This window comes from Neolamprologus brichardi, chromosome 20 (assembly GCF_056152115.1).
Source record: "Neolamprologus brichardi isolate AB-2024 chromosome 20, ASM5615211v1, whole genome shotgun sequence".
Taxonomy (NCBI): Eukaryota; Metazoa; Chordata; class Actinopteri; order Cichliformes; family Cichlidae; genus Neolamprologus; species Neolamprologus brichardi.
In genome coordinates, this window is record NC_142123.1 from 21,483,463 (window position 1) to 21,508,278 (window position 24,816).

Sequence of the window (24,816 nt, forward strand, 5' to 3'; positions counted from 1 at the left end):
GATGGCATTAATATTATCATTTATGCTGTTTTTTTTTTCTTTTTCAGAAAGTAGTTCCAAAAAAAGTGACTGAGATGTTTCTAAGTTATCCTGAGAAACAAGCAGCTTCTGGAAAGGCACATAGATGATTTGAAATTTTTAATGTTTTTAAACTATAAATGCTATTTTATTTACGTCAAATATAGTGATGGAAGCAGACATTTGAAAAAATAATGCAAACAATAACTGTTTACATGGAGAGATCGCACTTTTTCTAAGTGGTAGAACGTGTTTTTTGGACAAGTTCAGTCCACTCAGTATATAATGCCATGAAAATGTGCTCGTACTAAATACCTGACATACATGTGATGTACGGTCACTTATTGTATTAGATGAATGTGTTCATCTGTGTGCGGACATGGTCACGACAACCGGCTGAAGTTCAAATCCAAGTATGAAAGAAAGGTGATTTAAGTGACATGTGACACACAGTGACATGGTTGTTGGTGCCAGACGAGCTGGTGTGAGTATTTCAGAAACTGCTGATGTACTGGGAAGAGAAATTATCTAGTGAATGGTAGTTCTTTGGGAGGTTGTTCTTAGTTAAGGACAGAGATTAGAGGAGAATGACTAGACTGCTTGTTTTCACAATTTGACATAAATAAAATGAAATCCATTCTGGATTGTATCAAAGTTTAAGACTAGTGGTGATGTAATGGTGTGGGCGATATTTTTTGGCACACTTAGACCCCATCAATATACCCATCTTCTTATGGCTACTTCCAGCAGGATAACACGCCATGTCACAAACTCAAAACACACACACTGGTCCACTGTACTCAAATGGCCTCCACAGTTACAAGATCTCAATCCAATAGCTTTGGGGTGTGGTGGAATGGGATATTTACATCAGATCTGCAGCAACTGTGTAATGCATCAATATTAACCAAAATCTTTGAGGAATGTTTCCAACACCTCGTTGAATCTATGCTACAAAGACTTAAAGCAGATCTGAAAGCATAAGTTGGTCTAAACTGGTACTAGCAGGGTGTACCTAATAAAGTGGTTGATGAGTGTACCTTCGCAATCCCTTCATGTTCCCTGTAATGCTACAGTGAGATCAAAATGTAAGAATTTTTGCACTAAAACGTTAGTGTTGAGTTATTTGATGGATTGCCTTCAAATGAACCAGACGCTCTGCAGCTGGATGAAGTGTAATAATTGTCACCACTATGTTTGCCTGAAGGGTTTTTTAAACCACATTTTTCTGGTTGTGATTTTCTATTAGTCAAAGCTGCACTGGCATAACGTTGACATGCTAGCACACTAAGGAAAGACGGTGAACATGTTGTTATATTGTGTTTTGAGAACCAGCTCAATGCAGCGCTAACATAAGTAAGGCTTTGGAGAGTCATTAGCAGTCTAAAGATGCTTGTTTGTAATTTTATGAACCAACCCTTTCAGCAAAGGAGTACAATCATAAAAAGTCTTCCAACAGCTTCTGTAAGTTTCCAAAGTTAAGCTTCCTGCCTTCTGAGCATCGGTACTTTGGTTGCTTTGAAAGCCAGCCTTGGTTTCCTTATTAAATATACATGAATGTGCTTAATAACTAAAGAATACAGTCTTAGCAAAGAAGTTAATGTTTTTCCTTCTCCTTCCAGGACAGTGACCTGCTAACATTTAACATCTCAGCTCATCATTCCTGGTGGAGTGAACATGGCCCCGGCTGTGTGCGGAGAGAGATGCCACAGGCTCCTGGGGTCCATACCACGGAGAGCCACTCCTACATCACTGTCATGGGCTGCTTCGTGGACTATCAGTACATTGAGGTCATGCACAGTGGGGCACAGATTCTTGTTGCTGTGAGTACAAGTTAACAATACCCGCTGACATTATGCACATTAAAATACCGTTCATACGCCGAGTCTAGATGGCCAGGACTTCATTGTATCACAGTAAGCTGGATATCTGTGAGTTAAATGTGAACAGAATAGAAAGGAAGGTGATGTTTTTGTCTTACTTTAAGCTTTCTTTTTTGGTACAGTTCCACAGCAGCCTGTTATTTTGTCCGGGACAGCTTCCTCTGCCCTGGTCTCCAAATGAAAAATTGCTCAGTTGTTTTGTCTGCTGAGGCTCAGACTTGCCAGATGCTAACGGGTTACTCAAACACTGGAAAGACTGTTATTGTTCTCTTTATAAGCTCTGTATCAATTCGCCAAAAACTCACATCCTGCCAGCATGGACATTCACACACACACACACACACACACACACACATATATGACCGACTGCCCCAATCCTGGATGGGTGCCAGGGCACTCTTGGTGACCAGCTCTGCAGGAAGTTGGCTTCAAGACACGCACAATGGCACAGATTTACTCACACTAACAGTCACTTACCCTCTGACTCCACCGTGACACACCCACACCTATTTTTCACAGTTATTGTCACTTTAATACATGTGGAGTAGTTAATGTTGGCAGTAGGTGACAGACAGAAAGAGAGAGTGAACACGCAGTGATGTTGTCAGCCTTGAACTATGATGTACCAGTGTGTTTCAGAGTCCTGTTGATTTTATCTAATGCTGGAATTATTTACAACTGGGGAAGTGTCGTGAATGCAGTTTGATAGATTGGAAACAAGCAAAGGGACCCAGCCATGAGAAGCACTGGAGTTTACCATTCAACCCATGGCCCCCACAGAGAAGGATAATAAAATGGCTGGCCTCACTTTACAGTGCCGGCACTCTCGCTGAACCTCATTACTACTTGCATTATGCACAGTGAATTGGTTTATCCTTCGCCTTCGTTGGATTTCTACTCCACATGAGATGGCAACACACTTTTGCCTGCAATTTACATGAAATTGTTCAACCAAGCATTCAACTGCAACTCCACGGGAGTCGCTCCCTAGAGGAGCAGGGAAATTGGTACCGAAATCTTAGCGTTGCGAGTGACATCGTTTTCCCTGTATCCCCACTTCCTCTCCGGGTAAAAGCAGGGCTCTGCTTAGGAAAATTTAATCCTTTTGAGATGTCCACTGTTGTTTTGGTTAGTCCCCTTTTCCTCTCTCGCTGGAAAACGGGGCCAGACGGGGGAAAAGAAAGAGCTGAAGGGATGGTTGAAAAGAAAAGGAAGAAAGTGGGGTGTCCCTTTGTCTTTGTTAGAAGGGTTTCAAGGTCGCAGTGAGAGGCCATTAAATATTTAGTTTGGGCTCCAAGGAGCATGTTTCATTAAGTTGAAAAATGTGGATCCATCGGCCAATAATGGAGGCATCGCTGTCATCTATCAGCTCAGATTTGTCATAAGCTGGATGGAAGTGCTTCAGAAGTAAAGCTTTGAGTTAGGGGAAGTCTGCCTTGTTTTGTTGCTTACTGCTGCTGCAGGCAACATTCAGCCAAAAAAGGAACTTCAAGATTTGAAGGATGAGCTTGAAGTGGAGGCAACCTTTTCGAACTGGGTTAATGTATTATTCATTTATCACTGCGAGGGATATTTTCCTTCATCTCTGTCCTTCTATTCTTTGTTGCCTTCACTAAATCGATATTATAGTACACATCGCTGTTTACTGGGTTTGGTTATCATAGTACCGTTATAAGAATGAGTCATTAAAAGATCAATGCAGTCAGCAGAAAACCCACAGTTGTTTTTGTCGTCTCTCTGTATCGTCCCATCTTCCGTCTTTCGTCTTTCACTCCTGTGAACTTGTAAATAAAACAGTTGTGTCTGAGAAAACATTTCCAGTGAGGTAGGTAGAGTGTGGGTAGGAAGACGGCCAAAAAAGGAAAAGAAAAATGGTGCAGGATGTGAAATTGAGTTTACATCTGTAGACATAACTCTTACAAGCTTAAAGGGAACAGTGAAAGCTGTCTGAGATGCTGTGCTACTCATAAAACAGCCGGAGAAAGTGCTTTCGTGTACACACATACACACGCAGATATCATATCATTTAGCGTAGGTTATTGCTGCCACAGGCAATGCTTTCTTCTGTTGCATCTCTATTCCCTAGAAACCCGCAATGGGTGGAAGATGATAACGGGAGAATCGGCAGTGTGCGTCATTCTCTCGTTCCATTGCTCATTTCCTCTGTTTTCATGTTTTTCCCCACATCACATTCTCACAGCTCAGCCCGTCTTCCTGTCTTTTTCCTGAACAGATCTCGCACTGTTTGACCTTCACGTCATTCAAATTCACAAGAACCTAAACAACAAACGATGACAATGCATTTCTTGCTCACTCAGTGTCACTTGTGCTCCTTTTTCTCTTGCGCTTTGACAGCTCTGTGATGTCGGTCTACTCTCTGTTTTAAAGGCGCAGCTTGCTTTAGCACCAGGGGGCAGGGTAATATGGTGGATGAAGCAGCCGCAGTTGATTAGATGGGTATTTTCAGCAGGGTTGGCATGAGTAGACCGCTGTGATCACTACTCTGGGGTCTGTTTGCCTACAGGGTCTGTGTGTGTTTTTTGGCTGTTGAGATTCTCTCAGCTCACCAGCGTTAAAACATCACGGGCACCCAGGCTGCCCCCTGATACATCGGAGAGGTCAGAGTGCTCTCTCTGGCAAGTCCTTTAGTCCATGCTCTTTATTCCAGCTCTCGTGCTGAGCAGCACTACTGGGAATGCATTTCTTTTTCTGTTTTTGTGTAAGATGCACTGGGAGCCATGTGGAGGATTTCTCCAAAAACATTAAATAGCTGTGCATCGTCCAGTATAACAATGGCACAAAGCACCTCTCTGATATGTCAGCATTGACACTGCGTTTTAGCTGCACTGTAAGTTTTACAGCTTCTGCTTCAAAGGATTATAAAGATTCTGGGATTAAAAGATTTATAATGCAGTAGTGAGCAGTTATTAGGGCTGTTGGTTGCAGCCAAAAGCGAAGAGGAGAAGAGAATGACCTCAAGACCAGAGGAGAAGAAGGGGGAAAAAAGCAACTGGTCGCTGTTATACTTCAAAGGCTGTCTCGGCCAAGAGCTTTAATTGTTAATCTGGTTTGCAGGGTGAAGGATAAAGATTATCTTATTATAGTATTTGGTCTTTTTAAACTTAAGAGAGAGCGCAAAAAGAAGAGTCAACAGAGGAGAACGTGGAAGTGAAACACAAGCAAGTTTAAATGAGTTAACTTTATCTCTAGTGCGATGCTCGCTTACCTGTTTGCTCATTGAGCGCCTACTTGTTTTGTTATTTACCTTCTTGTTTCAGCTTCAGTCCATTCGTTTCTTGTCCCACTGAGCCCCATTTTTCCTTCCTTCACTCAGACTTCATCTAAAATCTATTGTGTGGGGCAGTGTGTGAAGAACAGCCTGTTTGCTTTCTTTATGCAGCTTTTATTTCTGCTTGGGTAAGCCTGTTGTATTTGTGTCACATTAGCACGCTGTTAAGTGCAGTTACTTGATGTGGAAGATGCAAATAAGCACCGCAGACACTTCCCAATGCCTTGTGGTTCTATGTCAGCTGTACAGGCCCGTGTTCTTGAGTATGTGGGAGAAAACATTGATAAATGTGGACTGTGCACTCCCTGATAATAGTTTGTCATTAAACATGCAGCTGTCTACACACGAACACATACATCTAATTTTCTGCAGATGAGTTGGGACCTTATTGTCAGGCAGAGAGTCCTGTGTAATTAACCTACAGGACATCTGTACCACCTCTCTATCTGTTTTGCGCCTCTCTGCATCCCCTCCCCCTTTCTCCCATGTGGTATGTTTTACCTGCAAACTCCTTTAATTGTAGTGCACTCAGTGAGTTTTCTCCTGACACTGAGCCACAGTCAATACTGTGTTAATTAGCTGGCAGATCGACCCAGATATCCATCGTTACGAGCACATGCATTAACCAGGCAGCAAAGAACTGACGACGTCTTGAGATAAACTGAATTTAAGTGTGGCATGGTGAAAAGAGAAGTATATGGGGCTAAAACTGTTAACTAAAGCTGAAGTTGTGCAAGGCAAAACAGTGGCTGGAGACAACTTGAGATCTTGTTGCCTTTGAAATGGTTGCTTTGAAGGGGAGGGGGTCAGGCCTGTGACCATTTGCAGTCAGTTGCTGTCTTCAAAGTGATGGATGGTGATAAAACAGCAATAAGACAGTCAGCCTTCTATCAGTTTGTGGATGAATGGGAACAAGTTGGCAATTAAATGCAATCTGTTTGTGATAATATGGTGATTAACTTTGATAATTTGGGACAAATTACGACTCGTTTGTAGTCTATGTTCATCGGAGTCCAGCCAGAGCCTCAGATTTGAAATTCCTCCACAAAAAGTGATGCAATTGCTGCAAAACAGCTATTTAACTGCAAAATACCAGGCAACCCTCGAATATGACCTGTTGGCAACTAATTGAGTTGGAAAAATGAATTGCAGGGCTGATGTCCTCAGCACAGATTGACTCCAGTTGCTTGCAACATGCTGGCAGCATGTCTACATACATAGTTTTGACAAACTGCACTGTGTCAGGCAGTGACTGCAGTCACTCCAAGGCAGACTGCAATTGTTTGGTGACAAGTTGCTTCCCAACAACCACAACTTTTTGTTTTGAAACATTACAAGTGTGCTTCCATAAAGTCCTTCAAAATCCCAATTGCATGTTGCTGGACGCAGATGATGCTGTATATGCTGTGGATGCTGATTGGTTGACAAATGGGCCAGAACAGGTATAATAACAGAAACCAACAGCAGAAATCACCGGGAAAGGGAGAAGCTTAAAAATAATCAAAGACCAAAAAAGTATCAACAGGGGCTGCTGTGGACACTTTGCATTGTTTTTAACACTCGGTTTCACTTTAGTTCTTTGTGTGTTATAACTTTACTCTCTACCCAGCCGCCTGGAAAAACCAACAACGAGATGAGTAGTAGCACACAGACCAGTTTTACCACATATTTTATGCACTCTATCCATCCACAGATGTTTTCTCCTCTCATATCCATGGACTCCCAACACGCTACCACTAGTGAACCACAATTTCAGCATTAGTTGCAAAGAGGTTACCTTCTATTTCTACTCTAATGTGACTGAATAAAGCTAATGATCAGTATTTTCATAAACTGTCAAATATTTTTTTGTGGAGTCTAATTATCTTTCACAAAATCCTTTGTTGATATTTGTCATTTATATGAATATCAAATTACTTATTTGAAATAGAAAAGCAGCATTTCTTCCAGTTAGAAAACCTGTAACTAGCGAATGCCTTCCTAAGTCATTATCACACATGAACTGCAGCCTTTAACTTTACCTGGCTGAGCTGCATGCGAGAGCGCAACTGTCTGACTCAGATTAGTCATGAAGTGGTTTTTTATCCTACCAGCTCCTATCAGGCATGACTAAAATATCTCAACGACAAATGTACTTTTTTTTTACTGGAAAACCACAGGCAGGTCAGATTTTATAGTTAACATCCACCTTCATAATCTCCAAGTGATGAACTCGATGTTTTATGATTTCGATCAAAATGAATTTAAATAACATTAGTGATTTCCTGACATTCGTTTCCTGAAAAACCGACACCAGAGCATCATGAGCTGCACTTTGCATTCATTTTACAGCGGTTGACCAAAGTAGCTGCATGCCCAGTGGATTGATGTTTATGAGTGAAAGTCTATTTTCAAAGGTGGCTTTGTGTCTTTCTGGACAGACACATTCAATGTAAACGTGACCTTCATTAGCCTATGCAAATACAAGTAACCTTTCTCTAGCTCTGTGCCTGATCTTCTCACTCACACACACATTAATGTCAGAGCCTTTAACTTCTCTTCGGCCTCATTATCTGAGAGAAGAAATGCAAATGGCACTGAAATACTACTAATACCTGCTTAGTTCACTCGGCAGCATGAAGACCCACTGGAGGACATCTTTACTTGTTTTCCTGAACTGAAGTTATAGTATCCAATTGTCCGCCTGTCTGCTTCTTTCTCTGTGTTATTAATTCTGGAGATCACTGTTCACTGCTCAGCAGCCCCGGAGACAAAGGAGAGAAAACAAAGAAGAGAGTGGTATTTAGTGTTAGAAGAGCCGAAAATCGGGAATCACCGAGGGCTGGAGAGAAAGAGAGTAGAGGAGGTTTGCAGATCGCAGAGTGACAGGAACATATAGACCTGTGTTTAGAAAAGTGACTACTATATAGACACATAAAGTGCACAGCGCAAAGGAGAAGGAAAAATGATTGGCAGCCAAATTAGTTGGCTTTAGTGTGGCATATCTTCACAGAAAGACTGAGGTCAAGTCACAGAGGACATGCGGGGACTTTATGTGCTTAATTAATATGACATTCATTTCTACACATAGGTGCCGAATGTGTGTTGGTGTGTGTGTGTGTAAGTTTGAGTGTGAGACACAGAGAGACAGGCATTTTATTAGCTTCATTTAAGGACGCTTAATATGCAATGATACATAAGTGGAGCTGTCACTTGTTATTGAGGACACCGACCTATATTGGCTGCTGCCTCCAGCAAAAAGCCGCCCAGTGTTCGCGTCTCTGATTTTTTTAATCGCATTTCATGTCGCACTAAATGCATGGACACAATATAAAAAAGGACTTGAAGACAGATCGGTTTAAGATTAGCTCTAACATGCAGTGTCCGACTTTCCTGCAGTCAGTTGTTATGTGCGAATGAGTAAGAGAGAGATGTAATTTGTTAGCTGTTAATTGTTAACAGGAGAACTGCTGGAATTTTTTGGCCTCTTGACACATGAAGTTTTCCCATTTGTGAGCTACGCGTCAGTACTTGCAAACTGCTTTTGTGAAAATGGTCTGCTGTCAGTGGGAGTTTCAAAGCTCTATCAGTCACCAAAAGTCGGCTTTTTACACATAAAATCAAAGCTGCAGTCCTGACTTTTCTAGACATCACCTGACAGAGTTGGTTCAGGCTTATGGCATTAAGTCTTCTACCTGCCAGCTCCTTTGTGCAAAGTCTGTGTGGTGTTGGGATTGAAGCAGTGCGTGAATAGCGCAGCTAATAAAACTGTGCATTTACTGTTTGTGAATTGGAATCATGTGTGTTCCCGCCTGCAGGCAGCAGTCTCGCTTTAACCGCACCGAGTAGTTCAAGAAGCGCAAACGCATCTGAAGCAGACTATTTCCTGCTGTGTGCTAAATCTGAGAAAGCACAACAGGGAAAAATATCCTGACCTGATTCTTACTAAATTGTCCAAATTTAGTGGAAACCATATAAAAGAGGAATGGAAGATAAAAATCAGCTGTAACATGCAGTGTTTGATCTGTCTTGCTGTCAGCATTTATTTCCCATGCCTGACCGTTCGATGGACACACTTTGAGTGTTTGGCTTCGGTTGATAGTCAGTAAAATTGTCATATCAGACACCAAAACATCTCAGCATTTTATGATACTATGAATCACAATTTTGCATCTCTCGATTGTTAAGATACAGGAAATATTTTTCATCTGTCAAAAGCTACACACTAGAATTACCCTGTTCACATTACAGTGTAATCTGCCAGACATCTGTACCACCAGCAACCTGCTTCTACATGTATTAGGCAAAAGCAGTGTTGGGTAATTGCGCTGCAGTGCACATAGCTTTGCTTTAAAATTACTGCCCATATTTTCTATGCTATCGCTGAATTGACCGTGAACTATTACATTGTTCTTCATTGCCATAATCATAACAGCAAAGGTGTTCAATCAAAATGGCAAAATATTTCTTCGTGAAAGAATGTCCAGACACCGACAAAATCAATGAAGCAGCACATGAAAGCTTTTCTGGCAGCTCAGTTATCCAACAAACCTTACGTAGACAGTTTATGTCGACGCACACTTTAATTCGACTCACTTGTGTATGCTACACAGGCATCCGCTTCCTGCTCTGGCCTTCTACGCTGATGCCTTGCCTATCCTATGTTTGAGTCAACCCCAAGCTGGAGAAATCAGGGCCCTGTTTATGAAGTTTAAATCAACATGCACTCATGCATATATTAACTCATAAGAGCACACACTTTTACAGGCAAAACACACATGGGCACACACACCGAGACACAATAAAATTGAAAAACGGGGTGTGCCCCCTGCTGTTAACACCATCTTGTGTTTGACACTGGCTTTATACATATGCTAATTCACCTCCATTTCACTGCCAGTGTAATGGATGGGGTGAGACCAGCAATTAGATATTAGAAAGAAAAAATATAGTGACAGCGAAGCAGAAAGAAGAGTATCTTATCTAGCCCACACAGAGACAGAGACCTTCCCTTTTATACTAAATGTGACACCTGCTTTTCACTCATAAATAAAACATTTAATCTACATCTGGAACTTCAGTGAAGGTCCAACAGATTTTGTACGTGCGTAAAATGGAGCAAAAACGCAAACGACAGAGACGAACAGCGCATTATCTTTGTTTCATCTATAATTACATCAGCCGAGCTGAGTTATATGTTGAATGAATCTTACATAAACGCGCACAGTCATTACCCCCTCGGGTTTTGTGTTTGTGAACCCAGTGTGCGAGCAGGGCAGCGTGCCCGACGCTGTTTTAATTGGCATGGCAGAGTGCCAAGTGATGGATGGGTGGCTGGGTGCAGAGACTCGCTGTGTATATTTCTGAGTTGATGACAGCCATCTGCCAGTGCCACGGGCCATTCCCAGTGCTGTGTTTCCCCACACGTGTGTTCCTCCTATAGTCAGCTGTGTGCTGGCTCTGCTGCTTTCTGCTGTGTTTGTGGACACGGGCAACCGCTCTATGCACACTCCATAACCTACGGCCAAAGTAAAGCAAATTACAGTTAGAGTGAACACACACACACTTATTTATATACAGCCAGTATAGAGAAATGCTATCATAATAATGGCTTTGTATTTTTATTTTCTGGGAGGGGACTTTTCTTTCTATCAGCCAAGTTTGAATCCTGGACAGGGTTGAGCATAGGGACATTTTTCTGGTGACAAAAGTTGCAGCTCTTGGGTTATTTAATGTATTTTTTAAGTATCTAAAAGTTCAAAGAGTTGCAGCGTTAGTAGAAATAAAATGGAAAACAAAGAAATGGGGAAATGTTATGACTAAACACGCTTTTTCCTTCAGTTATTGTTTAACGTGACTTGGTGTTTTTCTCCTGCTGTATCCTACGTTTCTTGGTAGAAAGGGGAAATAAACTCCCCTGTGTTTGACTCTTTCTCTTCACCAGAAGCAGCTGGTGAATAGAACTGTGCTAATAGAGTGCAACATTAAATCTCCCACTATGGGGCCAAATCCAGCCACTGGGCTTAACAACGTTTCTGGCAGAAACCCTCGACTGCAGTATCTTTTACTGACTAAATGTTCCTTTGTGTATTCCAGCCAGACACTAACTTTGCCTTTCTATGCCGGGCAGGTATGGTGGCAAAGAGTTTTTAGAGGTTGTTATTGTTGCTGCCTGGTTCCCAAGAAAAACATTTAGTATCAGCAGTAAGAATGGTCCAAAACAGTAAAGCTCCAGCCACACTGCTGAGAGGCGCTATGAAGCTCGGTAGAGCAGAGGGAAACTGTAGAGTCAGATGGCAGTTCTCTGAGGATTCCTCACCACAGGGCTATCACATTATCAAAAGAGAATTTCCAAGTGCTTTGGCAGATATTTACAGTGCTCGAGACACCTCTCATGTCTTTATACTTTACTTCCAAGGAGCAGGACTTGTTTGTCTTTATTAAAGTGCTCTTGAGGAATAGTTATATAAAGCAAGACGCTTTATGGAGGTCTTTCAAAGTTTTTCTTTGGACACTAGCTGATTCTTTAGTCATTTTCAGTCTAGTCGTTGTACCTGATCATTTTCAGAGGAATGATGTTTTGGGTTTTTTTTTTTTGTTAAGCCACTTAATACTGACCTGTGAATCATTCAAACATTTAAAAAAGGCATCTAACTCAAGTTATGAATCAGTGTTGTGTCTGCACATAAACAGACAGCTTAGCAAAGAACCAGTTTTAGGCACTTTGTTACAAGCAGCCTGTTGCAAAAACACATAATTTGTTCTAATTTCTTTAGTTGAACCTACAATTAAACTAATGATAGCACAAATTGCCAGGCATAAAAGATTCTTTTGCAAATATTTGTGATTCCCTTAGAGCTGTTACCATAAAACCTTTTCATATCTCGGCATTACGTGCAGCGTGTCACGGTTTGGGGCTACAGTTATCTCAATTATGAACTCAGAAAAGTTCTTTCAGATTTTGAGCCACACTGGAACGCCATCTGAAAAGGGTCTGATTGGCATGGGCTTCATTCTTCAGCACCCCATACTGGCACTGCAGTAGAGCCATACGTGGATACACAATGGAACACTATCAGAGTGCAGACCTCAACATTATTAAAGCAGTGTGGGATCATCTTGACAAATGAACGAAAGTTCAGGCTGTGTAGAAGAAGAAAGGTGTTCATACCAAATATTTACTTCCAAGCTCATTAGAATTGTACAAAATTGCAAAAAGAAGAAGAAGTAAAGCACAAATTTGTAAGGTGTCTTTTTAAAATGTTTTTGCTCAATAAATGTCTTTAATGATTACTCGATATTCTTGTTCACAGAAAGATTTAATTAATGAACAAGTTATTCTGGCTTTCACCCTGCTCTTTGAGCAGTGCTGCATCACCAGTTACTTAAGGATGCGGAGAACAAACACATTTTCCTCCTTTATTGTCTCTTTGTCTATCGAGGAAAGCACTCAGCAGCTTAACTTCAGCCTGGCAGGTCTGTGGTGTCTAACCTCCTATGTTTGCTTGTGTGTTCGCAGCTCCTTGGCTTCGTGTACGCCTGCTATGTTGTCAGCGCTATCACTGAGGAGGAGGACAGCTGTGAGTGACTTAACACACACACACAAACACACAAACACACATACACACACTCATTCTTGCAAAGGAGCCTCACAACAATGAGTGAATCACACCCAGAACCACTCGCACAAGGGAGACGAAAACGCCTGAGTTGAGGGGAATAAAGCTGCATCTTTCTTCTCCCTCTTTTCCTGTCCCACCCTACACCTCTCCTATCTGTACCTCCTTCCTCCCCCACACCAGCTGGGCCCTCTTGTTTTTCTTTCCCTCCAGAACCAAAGGAGCCATGTGTTACTCTCCACACCTCCTTCAGCCCATTCTTTCCTTTCCTTTCGCTTTCACATGTACGCTGGGCGCCTTGTCTCCCGCAGTCTGTCATCCTTGCTGTTGTTGGAAACTTGTTATTTCCCTCCTTTAATGTACTGTGGCCTTTTGTTTTCTCACTTTCTTCTTTCTGTGTGCCCCACGTTTTAACACTCCAGCCGTCTCATACCTGGTAGAGGTGAGATGGGGCTCTTGTTAACAAACACAAACCTTCTGCCTCAGGCCTGTTTCTTTTGGAGCAACTGAAACATCTAGATGTCTTCTCTGAAGCGGCTCCTCGCTGTGTGCTATCTCAGGGCTCTTTTTCTTCTGGTGTATGCTGATCTGTGTTAGTTCCTTAAGTTAAAGTTAGTTGAGGGTGAGAGGCTCATTCTTTTCCTGTCAAGCATAAACAAGCACAGAGCTGGTGAAGAGTGTGGGAAAAGACAGCAGGGAACCATGAAATAAGTCATAAGAGAAGATGGGGGGGAAGCAGAGACGGACACTTTTGACAGCAGCTGCTGTGACCTCATAGGCAGCAGGTCGGAGGTCCTGCAAGAGGTTAGCCAATCACAGGCCAGGAAAAATTTGATCTAAGGGTCAATGGTAGTCATAAATTTCTGATTTGTTCTGCTGTAGCTCTCATAGCTACACAAGCCTGTCCACAAGCTTGAGAATCTGTCTTCACAAATATATCATTCAGTAGTTAAATTGACCACTGGCATAGTTATGTACTAATTTCTAGAGCCTGGCTGTGTTCATGTCTCTTTTGTAGCTTTTAATGTGATTTGAAAAAAGAGTAATGAACAAAGCACTACATGCACTAATTGAATTAAAACTGCAGGCTTTTGTAATTTGGTGGAATTGAGATGTGGTGTGTGTGCGTGTGTCTGCATGTGTGTGTGTGTGTTCCTACACACCAGTGTTACAAAGGTCTAAGCAGTTCTTAGGTGGTCCCATACCAAAGGCTGTGAGTGGTTTGCATCACCACCCAAGTGTCTTGCAGTCTTAGCTCTAGCCGGTACAACTTAATCAGCAGTCAACCATAAGTACTGCTTTGAAGGCAAAACCAGTTCTATCAAGTAGGGTTTTCTTTAAAAAAAAAGTAGGGGTTTTTCCCTCAGCAACTCCTTCTTTTTTGAATTCTGTTCATTCCCAGTGAGAACATCCATTAAAACTGAAGTGGATAGTCATCCTCTCTCAAAAATAAGAGGTAAAAAACCCCAAACAAACAGCGAAAGGATGGCTAACAAAAAAGAAAAAAGCTTGGGGTGAAAAAAGATTGTGGTGTGATTTTTATTGGTTTTAATTATCTGGCCCAGGCTGTGTTAAAGTGAAACGCTGCTACATCGCTTCCAAGTGCTAGCTCTTTGTTATTGTAATCAGCCCTTTGCCTGTACGCACCCACCAATATGCACATGTTTGTTCGAGCAGACACAGGTGCACACACACACACCAGCTAAGCCACTTTCTGTGCTCATTTTCTCCTCCTATTTGATGTGTAGATTATTTCTCCACTGAGCTCCCTGGCTGTCTCAGCATTTCCCCTCCTACTCAGAAGTATATCTTCCATATTCCTCTCTCTCATTTGCTTCATTTCAATTCCCAGTTTCTTCACAGGTTTGGGGAATGATAATATATCATAGCCCAGGTTTATTGTGTTTAAGAAATCCTCTCTTTCCCCCCGCTCTTTTACCATATCTGGCTTTTGAACTTTAATGAGGTGTGCTTGTAAAAAAGTTAAAGGTCTCTGGTCACTCGTTGTATCAGCCTCATTAAGCGCCTTGCTGGTCAATAACTTCCACGGCTGATTGCGCCTTACTGAGAGAAGAAAGGTAGAGACAATCCTCTGGAGGGATGGAAAGAAAAGGAAGTGAGCGAGAGAGAAAGAGAGAAAGAGAAAGAGTGGGCATACATTAGGGGAGCAGAGGGAGGTGTTTAACGGGAGCAAGTTGGGAGGAGAAAAAGGACCCAGTATGCAAACAACAAGAGACATGATGAGCTTTTCATGAATAAGGAGATAAGAGAGGAATTCCTTTCACGCAAAGCACTCTTTCACTCTCCAGGGACAGGACTGAGTTGGATTTGAGTGCTCAGACTTGCGTAAAGACTAGCAAAATGAACACACACACACGTGTATACAGGCACATACACACTCGCAAAAAGCCAAGAAGACACAACGGGGAGAATAACAAGCATCATATACCATCAGCTCAGGGTTTGACATGGCTTTCAGGCTTTATTACTGATAGAGTGTGTATGCGTGTGCGTGTGTGTGCATGAGTGAGCTCCCTTTTGATGTGAGTCTCTCTCCCTCTGTCACTCACAAGTACATCTATACGTGGTCGCGCACTCGTTCGTACCTGGATGCGTTTGTGTGCGCGTTTAGCTGACTGTGTGTGACTGACTGACTGACTGAGTGTAGGTGATTGTCTATATTTGTGTGCATGAATTTGTTACACAGAGTTATCTGCGGTGAGCAGACACACCAGCAGAGTGAGTGGTGGGGAAAATCCTCTTTGTAAAGTAGGTCATGGAGTTAGCCGCCTAGCACTGGGATAAGCTTGCTTTAGCTTGTCTGCTAATTATGCTGCCGCCCTCTGTGCTGAGTCACATCTGCAGAAAATGCTCTAAAAACAGACAGAGGAGCTATACGGCAGGATGCACAGGGGGCGGTATCATCAAGTTGTGTGAGAAGGTCAAAATAACAAGTTTTAGTATCTTCAAAAACATGGATGCACGTGTTCAGGGCCTCATTTGTGAAAATGTTCGTTTTCTTTTTAATACTTTAACCTAACCTTAGTAGTGCAGTCAGTCATTTTTGAGGTCATTTTATACATAAAAAATAATATTGTACATATAAAAAAATACATTAATTAGTGTGCAACAAACTGATGTGTTCTCATGAACTTTGAATGAATCCATTAAAAATACACAGGAGCAGACATTGGAAAACTTGTTCACAAAGAATACACAGAATATGAAGTCGACATCAAGTTATGATGAGCTGGTCCTGATGTTTGTAAACAAGCAAAGGAAGAAACTGAAATTCTTGGTTCATCCAATTCTAATGAGAAGTCAGCAGCAGGGAGAATTTCATGGTTTAATCCGGGAGTACATATTTCAGGATGTCAGTGGAGCAGGTTAAGCTCTTGTTGGCAGAGTTAGGACCACACCTGAGGACGCAGAAAAACGATTTCCCAGCGCAGACTGACTCGAGCAGCGTCTAGCTGTGTGTCTGAGGTAAAATAGTATTATTTTACTATTTGTATATTCAGTACCACTGCATTTTTGAGATACGAGTCCACTTGTTCCCAAATGCAGTGATCGGATTGGTCCGTTATCTTTATTCGTATCCGAGAAGTCTGGAAAATCAAGCTGGGTTTAAGAAAAATGCCACAAATTGGTCCAGCAAAACTATGTGGTCGGCATGAATGAATAGGTTAGTCTGAAAAATATTTTTAAGCTTCAAAATATTCACATGGATTTTACACGCCTGGTGAGTAAAGGCCTTCAGACTTCAGATATGAAGGTTCATATCTATGTTTTATCATCTAAGAAAGGGTCCCCCCCCCCCCCCCCACTAAAGAAGTAAAAATCTTCCTTTTCTTGAAATCAGGACTTTAACACGTGGAAATTTGTATAAGCGTGCTGATTTATTCCTGATAATAACAAAGTTACTGTCAGCAGATGAGAAACTCAACAATGAGCCCACTAAACAACAACAGCTAGTTTTAAGTTAATGTTATGACAGTTAATGTTACGCTCGAGTGTCCTAAAAATCCCTCATATTGCAAATCTGAGATACCTGTACTTCATTGTCCATCTTATTTTTTATGCCATGAAAATAAAGCAACTGACCAAAACAATAAAACATGCTAATTTTAAAACAGTAGCAAAGTGTTAAGTAGAGGTGATCGAACATATTTTGTGGATTCATGATGGGTTGAGAAACAAAGCCAGGCATAGCTTGGTAGTGTGAGGTGAGGCAGAGACACATGTTCAACAAAAGTATCCTGATATAAACAGTAGGGACAAGCCCAGATCTTTGCTTAGGGATAAGAATTTTTCATTTTCATTTTCATTTTTATTTATTTGTTTGTTTGTTTGTTTTTTAAGGGAACATGTTTAATATTAACATTAGCATTGTATCAGAGTTAGCTTAGAGCTAATTTGCATCTGCAGTCCCTTGGTGGATTACAAGTAAAATATCACAGCAATAAAATATATAAAAACTGAACTGAATTATAAAATGCTTTGTTTTTAAAGCTGACACTAGAGTTGGAGGTTTTAATGATATTGTGGCATTCCACCGAGTTGGAAGTCAATACTGTCAGAGATTTTGTGCTAATTAACCTACAGTCCCTACAGTCACCGCAGCTGTTTTCATTTGCTATAGTTCAAACTAAATAATGGCTGATATTAATCTGATATTTATGTTGTACCTATGAACATCTCATCAGTGTGACACTGGGTCAGAATGTTCAACATCAGATCCCCAAAACTGGAGGATCAAACATCGCTCCACTGATGCATTGACCTAATAGCTGATGTTTATGCAAATAAACTTTAAGTTAGTCAAAAGATGACAAATCAGTTTCTAATATAAAATCTAATATAAAGGTCTTGTTTTACCCAACTAACAGTCAAATGCCCAGACATATGAAAACAAAAAGAAACAATGGAGAGGCTGGAACCAGAGAATGCATTAAATATTGCAAATTTTACAGTAGACAAGTGTGCTCTCCAGGGTCTTTTGCAGAAACACAAAGAAATGGGGGTGATCTGCCAAAACAAACAAAAAGCCAACAAGCAAGTGTTTCGGGGTGATTAGCCAGCCCCATAATATATGCTAATCAAGGATCCAGGCAGCAAAGATGCATGAATTTCTGTCTATAAGCTGCCCAACAAGCAATTGAAGGAAAATAATAGTAAAACAAATATTAGGATGTTGGTCAGCAAATTTCAAAATCAATACATACTTAATGGATCAGCAGTCACATTAAAGTTAAATTAGGGTGGCAACCTCTTTGCGACTAGTAAAAGTTAGTGGTTGACCAGTGATTGCAGTTGTTCTCAGACAGGTTTGCACATTACTGGTGTCTAATCTATAAGTACAGACAAATTGCCAACACATTAAAATCAGTCTGAATTGTTCTTTTCATTTCCCGTTTATCATCACAGATCTGGTCTCTGCCTTTGAAAATGGCAACAAAGTCGCAAGTTCATTGAACAAAGTTGCAATAATTTTGGTCATGCTATGATAACATAAGGTAGACGGTTAATGGAATTGTTTATGATATATTATCTTCAAAGACTTTATAATAATAGCTTATAATAAGCACAAGCAATCAACAAAAACTGTTTAAATAGTGCAGAGTTCATTTGGGTGGATGATGGCTGTTGCGACCGAGTCGGAAATTCCAGCGAAAACCAGTGAAGACGGTGCTGGATGTTGGCGTTTAGAAACATCATTAATGCAGACAAAGTTTCTACAGACTCCATCTCTCCCTTGAACATCTTACTCTCACTCATCTTTGCATGGATCATAAAATTTAAATGCGCTTTCAATCAAACACACCCAACATTTTTATGTGCAGAATAACAATGCATAAAACAGCAAAGATGGCTGCGTGTGTGAGGAGAGAGATGCAGACATGCAGAGCCAGCTAGGAGTGTGTGTGTGAAAGAGACCACAACTGTCTTTTAATTGACCTCTTCCATCATTACAGATTCTCTCTACAGAAGTCTTGAGTGAGCTGTCCAGTCTTTTATCACTCTCTCTGTCTTTGTCTCTGCCATTTCTCACCCTTGTTTTTCATGATTTTCCTTACACTATACTCCGTCTGTTTTAGTCTAATTTTTCAAGCGAAGCCCCGCCGTCCCCACCCACCACGCGCACACACACACACACACACACACACACACACACACACACACACACACACACACACACACTGTCTGCTGACTGTCTGTATCTCTGCTTTACATTACATTACTCCCTGCTTGTTTGGGGGCACTACTTAGATGCCTTAACTACTGACCTACATACCTTTCATATCTTGCATGTGTCTGCAGAAGGGGGGTAAAAAACAGCTTGCTCAATCTGCTTGGAAGAAAGTGATCTTGCTTCTGTCAGTGTTGGTGTCAAAAAAACCACCAGTATCTGTTTTAATAATCTCTCCTGTTAAAGGTTTTCTGTTTGCACTGGTGTTACTGGATTTAATGTTGAAAAACACAGTCATATGGATTTTTTTTCCAATAATTTCTCAACCATCAAGGATCAGTGAGCTGCACAGAAGACCGACCTCAGAGCAGGATCAGACTGATGCATGTTGTAATTAATAGGGAAATGATTCAACATGGAACAAGCAATTAACTGGCTGAAAAACAATATAGTCTGTAGGAGGAATAGAGGTCGGGGTTATGAATTAAGCATTTAATAGAGAGCAAAGTAATGTTTTGACACGCTGAATGTCTTCATTAGAGTGAAAAGAGGCAGCTTTAGAGGCAACCTATTATGCCCAAGCCAGGATTTTTTTCTTTCATTCTTGAAATCTTAATAAAGCAGATTTAAATGATTCACACAAAATAATCCTTTTTTGGGTCCTGGCAGACGCAGCCCCTCAGTTCATCATCTGTATGAAACAATCTCTTTCACAACCCTTCCCCCTCCCTTTAAGCCAGCTTTCTTATGATTGGCTGTCCCTTGTAAACAAAAGGTTTGAACAGCAGGTGGGTGGGGCTTCTGTACTGTAAAAGCCTTAGTTTTTAGTTCATAGGTCCTTTTCTAAGCAGCAATTTTAAACATCGTAGCCCAGGTTGATTAAACAGAAGCGGCCCCATTCTATTTAGTGTTTCACAGCTGTTTCCTGTCTTAAAAAAACAGAGCCATAATTAATCTTACTGGTTAATTAGTAATACCTGTGTTTACTTAGCAATTATATGCGAAAATACTACTGTGAAAAGAGCTTATGTGGATTGCTTGCACATGCCCGAGTTTATTATTTTTAACTCTGGCTTTGCTAAATAGGAGAGACTAGCATCCTAACAGTGTATATACATGACAGAAAATAAGGATATAATACAAAATAGTGCATCATACACACCGGGCCCAGTTTAAGTTTAGGTTGGTCAGTGAATATATCACAAGATATTCTTTACAGAAATCTGACTTTCAAATACTTTCCAAGTGGAGAAGTTGACCTATTTGTAGTTTTACATGAAAGGCACACGGATCGCCAAAGTCATTGGGATTTCTGCTCCGGAGTCGAATATCTGTGTCAAATTTTGTGGCAATCCATCCAGTAGTCAACCTGATATTTCACTCTGAGCCAGAGTATTAGATTCACAGACTGGTGGAGGGATCCACCGAGCGATATTGCTTTGCTATCCCACGAGCTGTAGCGTGTCTAAAAATGGCAACCATGATTATCATCCAGCTGTATTCCTCAGCACGGTTTATCATGGCAGGAGATGGATCCCCACCTGCTTATAATGAGAAAATCACTCGTACAGAAAAGAGCAGGGGAGAGGGCTTTGTGTGTGTGTGAGTGTGTGCATCTTTGTATCTTTTGGTGGGTGGGTGGCATGTGTGTGTGTTTGTGGTGTGCAGATGAAACAGTGAATGCCTGGAAACCGGGACAGGGTCAGAGGAAAGGGGTGACACAGCACAACCCCTCTGGCTGGTGTGCGCATCCTGTCTACCTATCAGCATTTAGCAGACCACCCCTGCCTCCTCTTATCTGGATGGAACTGATTGGTCTCTATGGCTGGCTTGTATGTGTGTTTTTCCACCACAGGTGCTGAGTTCCAAAAAAGAAACAGATGTGCTCATTTTGTTATTCACTCATCTAGGGTCCTCTATATATTTGGTGTCTTTTCCCACTGAATAGGATGCAGCTTTTACTTTTCTTCCACTCGCTGTGCTTAGAGGAGACTCGCAGCTCCTGGACACGCTGGCCTTTTTCACACGGACTCCCTAATCTCCTTGGCTCCCTGTCAGTCAGACCGACAAGCGTGACGCACCCCGTCCTCTCCTCCTTTTTCCTCCCCTCTCTGTCTGTCTCCCTCTCTGCCGTTTATGTCCCCTCAAAAGCCCCAAGCCTTTTCCATCCATCTCAAAAATCCCTCTCTCCATATGTGTGAAATACACACTGCACTTTGGTACCAGCATGTCCTTCTGTTTCTCGCATGACATAACACTCGCTCGCTCATCTGCACCTCGCCTAGAGTCTGAACTCTTAACTGAGAAAATAAACAGAAAGGTTTGAGCATCAATTTGGTGGCTGAAGGTCACCTCTGTTTCTGAGCGATAAAAAGGCTTAAGCTATTTTGACAGCTGGCAAGCTTTCACCTGTTCCCAAGCTTTCCCTTAGGCTTGAGGCAGATGCACAGATGAAAAACAGTTTTTTCTCTCCTTCTTGTTCTCCTTCTACTTTTGTAGATTTTGTCAAACTAAAAGAGACTCAAAGTTTGCACTGTTGTTCACGAGCTGCCTACCTTACAACATCTGTGCACTCCATTCGTTCCCATTGTGTCTTTTTGTTTCCATTTCATTCTTCATTCAGTTTCTTTTTTTAATCGTGCATGTATTTTTAGTTGTCTGTCTTTTGATTTACTCCGGGATTTATGTGTTCAATACTTTGTTTTCAGTTGATTTTATTGGAGGATTTGACCCATTCCCACTCTACCATGTCAATGAGAAATCATCTCATCTCCTCTTAAAGCCCATGTACCCGTAAGTACGAGTGCGCTCTCATCCCATTACATGTGTATTTGTCTCTGTGCGTTGGAAGCATATTTATGTGACCTTTCACATTGTTGTTGGTGCAAGTTGTGATCGTGAAACTTTTACATGCGTTGGAAAGTGCAAGAAAATAATCTCCACTTTTATGTCCATGCCAGAGTTTAGTGTCAGCATCTCTAGGTTGCAACACAGCGTTTGCTGACAGAGATTACAAAGAGTTGCTTACTCAGTATCTGGAGATATGACTCATGTCTGGGGAGTAAACTAGTGTCTGAAACATGCTACATCCTGTCAGTGTGCTTTGGGGAATATGGAGACCTTTCATAGCACTGTGTGCGTGTGCGTAAATATGTGTGTCCACAGGCAGCTACTGGTAGAAAAACACATAAAAATATGTCTACAATTGGATTAATCACTTAAGTCGTGCAGAGGAATTAATAAAAATAAGCCTGGGAAGTAATGTAATCATTCTCTGCCAACATGAAATGAATATTTTATTAGCTTCTTGACAGTTTAATCAACTCTGTCTCTAATAGGAGGAAGTTTTCATCTCCCCTCTCAACCTACTGAGAGTTACCTGTATATCCTGGAGAAATTCTTCTAAGTGTGTGTGTGTTTGTGTGAAAAATGTCTTTTTCCTTTGGTTGTTCAACAAGTCTTAAAGCTTTGCCCTTTCTGTCTATCCTTTTGTCCCTTCCAGGTCTACGTAAATAGGAGAACATCCAGCGGGGAGGTGATGCAGCAAATTCCTACAGAGACAAAATGGTTGCTTTGACACAAACGTCCCAGTGCGCTTCGGGGCGCGAGACGTTCCTCACTCTTTTGATTTCAGTCCTTTAAACGTGTAATTTGCTGGTGTACTGCCCAGAAAAGCCAACATTTCTCTGTAAGGGTCCATCGTGACGGGTTTAGGGAGCTGGGGAATTGCAGTAAAACAAAGCATGTATTTAGGGGTATTTGTGTATTTAGGCAAGCATCAATCATTTTGTTCGTGTTGATTTCTCTGCTGTGGTCCCACTGCTGCAACCTGCCCACAATGGGCAGATACCCCCCTCCCAGACTGTGACTGTATAGAACATGTACAGCTATTAAATACATTGTGGATGTAATCAGGGGCTGCCCGTCATTGCCAGTCTGTGGTGCTGTGTCTTAGAGGACTCACTGATTTAGCATATTATTGCTGGTTTGGCTCAAATCTTAGCCGGAGGGCTGAATTACAGTGGAGCCTGTGGAATGAGCTATTGTGTGCTGTCTGTTTACTTTAGGCCAGGATGTGTGTGCATAAATACAGAAGCAGAGCAGGAAGAGACAGGGGAGTATAGAGGTAGAGGGTGGGGAGGGAGGGAACAAAAGCACCAAACCTACAGGGGCATCTGTCAAAAATAGAAAATGTAAATAATGAAAGTGGGAGGGTTAAAATTAGCTTTTTATTTAGAGTTTGAAAATGTGAGCTATCAAGAATGCAAAATAGCGTGAGCCTGCAAGAGGCATTCAAACACAAAGGATGGCATGCGAGTCTTAGTTTTATTTCGGGAGTCTTATTATTGTGACTATTTTCACCAACAACAAAGTCGGCGTTTCTGAAGTGTCAGGTGTTTGTGCTCGATGATACGCTGAAAGCTTTGTTTTCACGTCAGTCCCCCTCTAACTACTGACAGATCTGCCAAGGGTGATCATTACACACACTCAAACAAAGGTTACATAGCATATTTTTAACTTGAAGAAAACAATAGAAGTTGTTTCATTGTTCATATTTAAGCACAACAGTGCTGAGATGTCTGGGTATGGTCTTCAGTGTAGAAGTAGCGTGGCATATACATGAATAGATCAGAGAGTTTTCTCCTGTCACTTCAGCAGTTTAAATTAAATTGTCAGTGTTAATAGTCGCAGCTGTGATTGTTTGAGAGCATGTTGGGGTGTGTTTTTGTTTTGGAATTTTATGCATATTAAGTAATAAGTAAAAAGCAAAACTGGTGTCTTTAAATTGCTTTATATAAACTGGCAACTTAAATTTCTTGTATTCTGACCCAGAAAAACGACAACTATTCCTAGGCAAATGAAAAAGTTCATATCTCCCATACTGATTGGTAGCACTTCTTTTGTTCCTATTAGTGTCATCAAGAAGTCAGGTTCGCTCACGCCTTACTGGTTGTGTGAATCACTACTGCCCTCTGGTGTTCATAGTATTCATGTGCAAATTTCAAGGCTACTGAGTTTCTGCTGCATGCTTAACCTTCCATAAAACTCCCTTTTTTTTAGCACTTTCCCTGGCCAGGATTTGTTTCTTATTTTTGTGTTTTCATAGTTGTATTTGCCTTCAGTTGTATGCTACATCATATAGACTGAGATTTGGTCCATTTGAAAGTAATTGCATTGTGTTAATTGATTGGAATAGTTGGCCACTTGACTTGTTTTCTGTGGAAGTTTTTTCATTTCTGTTTTCAGCAACTTCAGCTATCAAGTGCGCGTCAGAGTCCTCTGTGATCTTAAATGTGCTTTACTGCCAGACAAACAGTTTTTCAACTGTTATGATTCTTAAAATGATCTGAATACTGTTTCCATTCGATTGATCACCTCACTGTCTGAGAGATGCAATAATTTTTGTGTCATTGTTTCGTTATAATTTAAAGTTTACACACTCCTGGGAAGCCAGCTAGCGTGTGAGTAAAAAACACAAAGCACCTCATATTGTAACATAATCAGTATTAACAGGAAAATGCTTCTAAAATCCTAATGTAAAAAAGGTCTTCCTCTCAGTGCAATACAGCCTTTTCCTAACCTGGTGACTAGTATTAGTTGAAACATGTTATATTTGTTAAATTTTCACTGAAAAGAGTCTATCTCTGTGTAGATACTTTTTGTTTTTATAGAAAGTGGAAATGGTTCTTTTTCTCTTCAATTTTGCGTCCTGTGTTCCTCCAACCCGATGTGACCTGAATTTGTATTCCTATTTATCCAGAACTGTGCTTTGTGCTCATGTAAATATGTGTTTGTTAATAAAAGAATGTGCTCTTTTGATGGTCCCATGTGTCATTT

At 41.2% G+C, this 24,816-nt stretch overlaps 1 protein-coding gene across 3 annotated transcripts in view; it reads left to right on the forward strand.

Annotated features, from left to right (window-relative positions):
- nkain4 (sodium/potassium transporting ATPase interacting 4) overlaps positions 1-24,816 on the forward strand; it is a 52,116-nt gene that overhangs the window by 26,759 nt on the left and 541 nt on the right. Inside the window, exons 4-7 of one of the 3 annotated variants that reach the window (XM_006796347.3) lie at positions 1,641-1,841; positions 12,689-12,749; positions 21,687-21,771; positions 22,481-24,795. In XM_006796347.3, coding sequence (XP_006796410.1) covers positions 1,641-1,841; positions 12,689-12,749; positions 21,687-21,771; positions 22,481-22,490 — 357 coding nt within the window. In that variant the 3' untranslated portion in view covers positions 22,491-24,795. Of the gene's footprint in view, positions 1-1,640; positions 1,842-12,688; positions 12,750-21,686; positions 21,772-22,480; positions 24,796-24,816 lie in introns of those variants that run through there. The other 2 variants (XM_006796349.3, XM_006796348.3) reach the window with 2 other exon arrangements.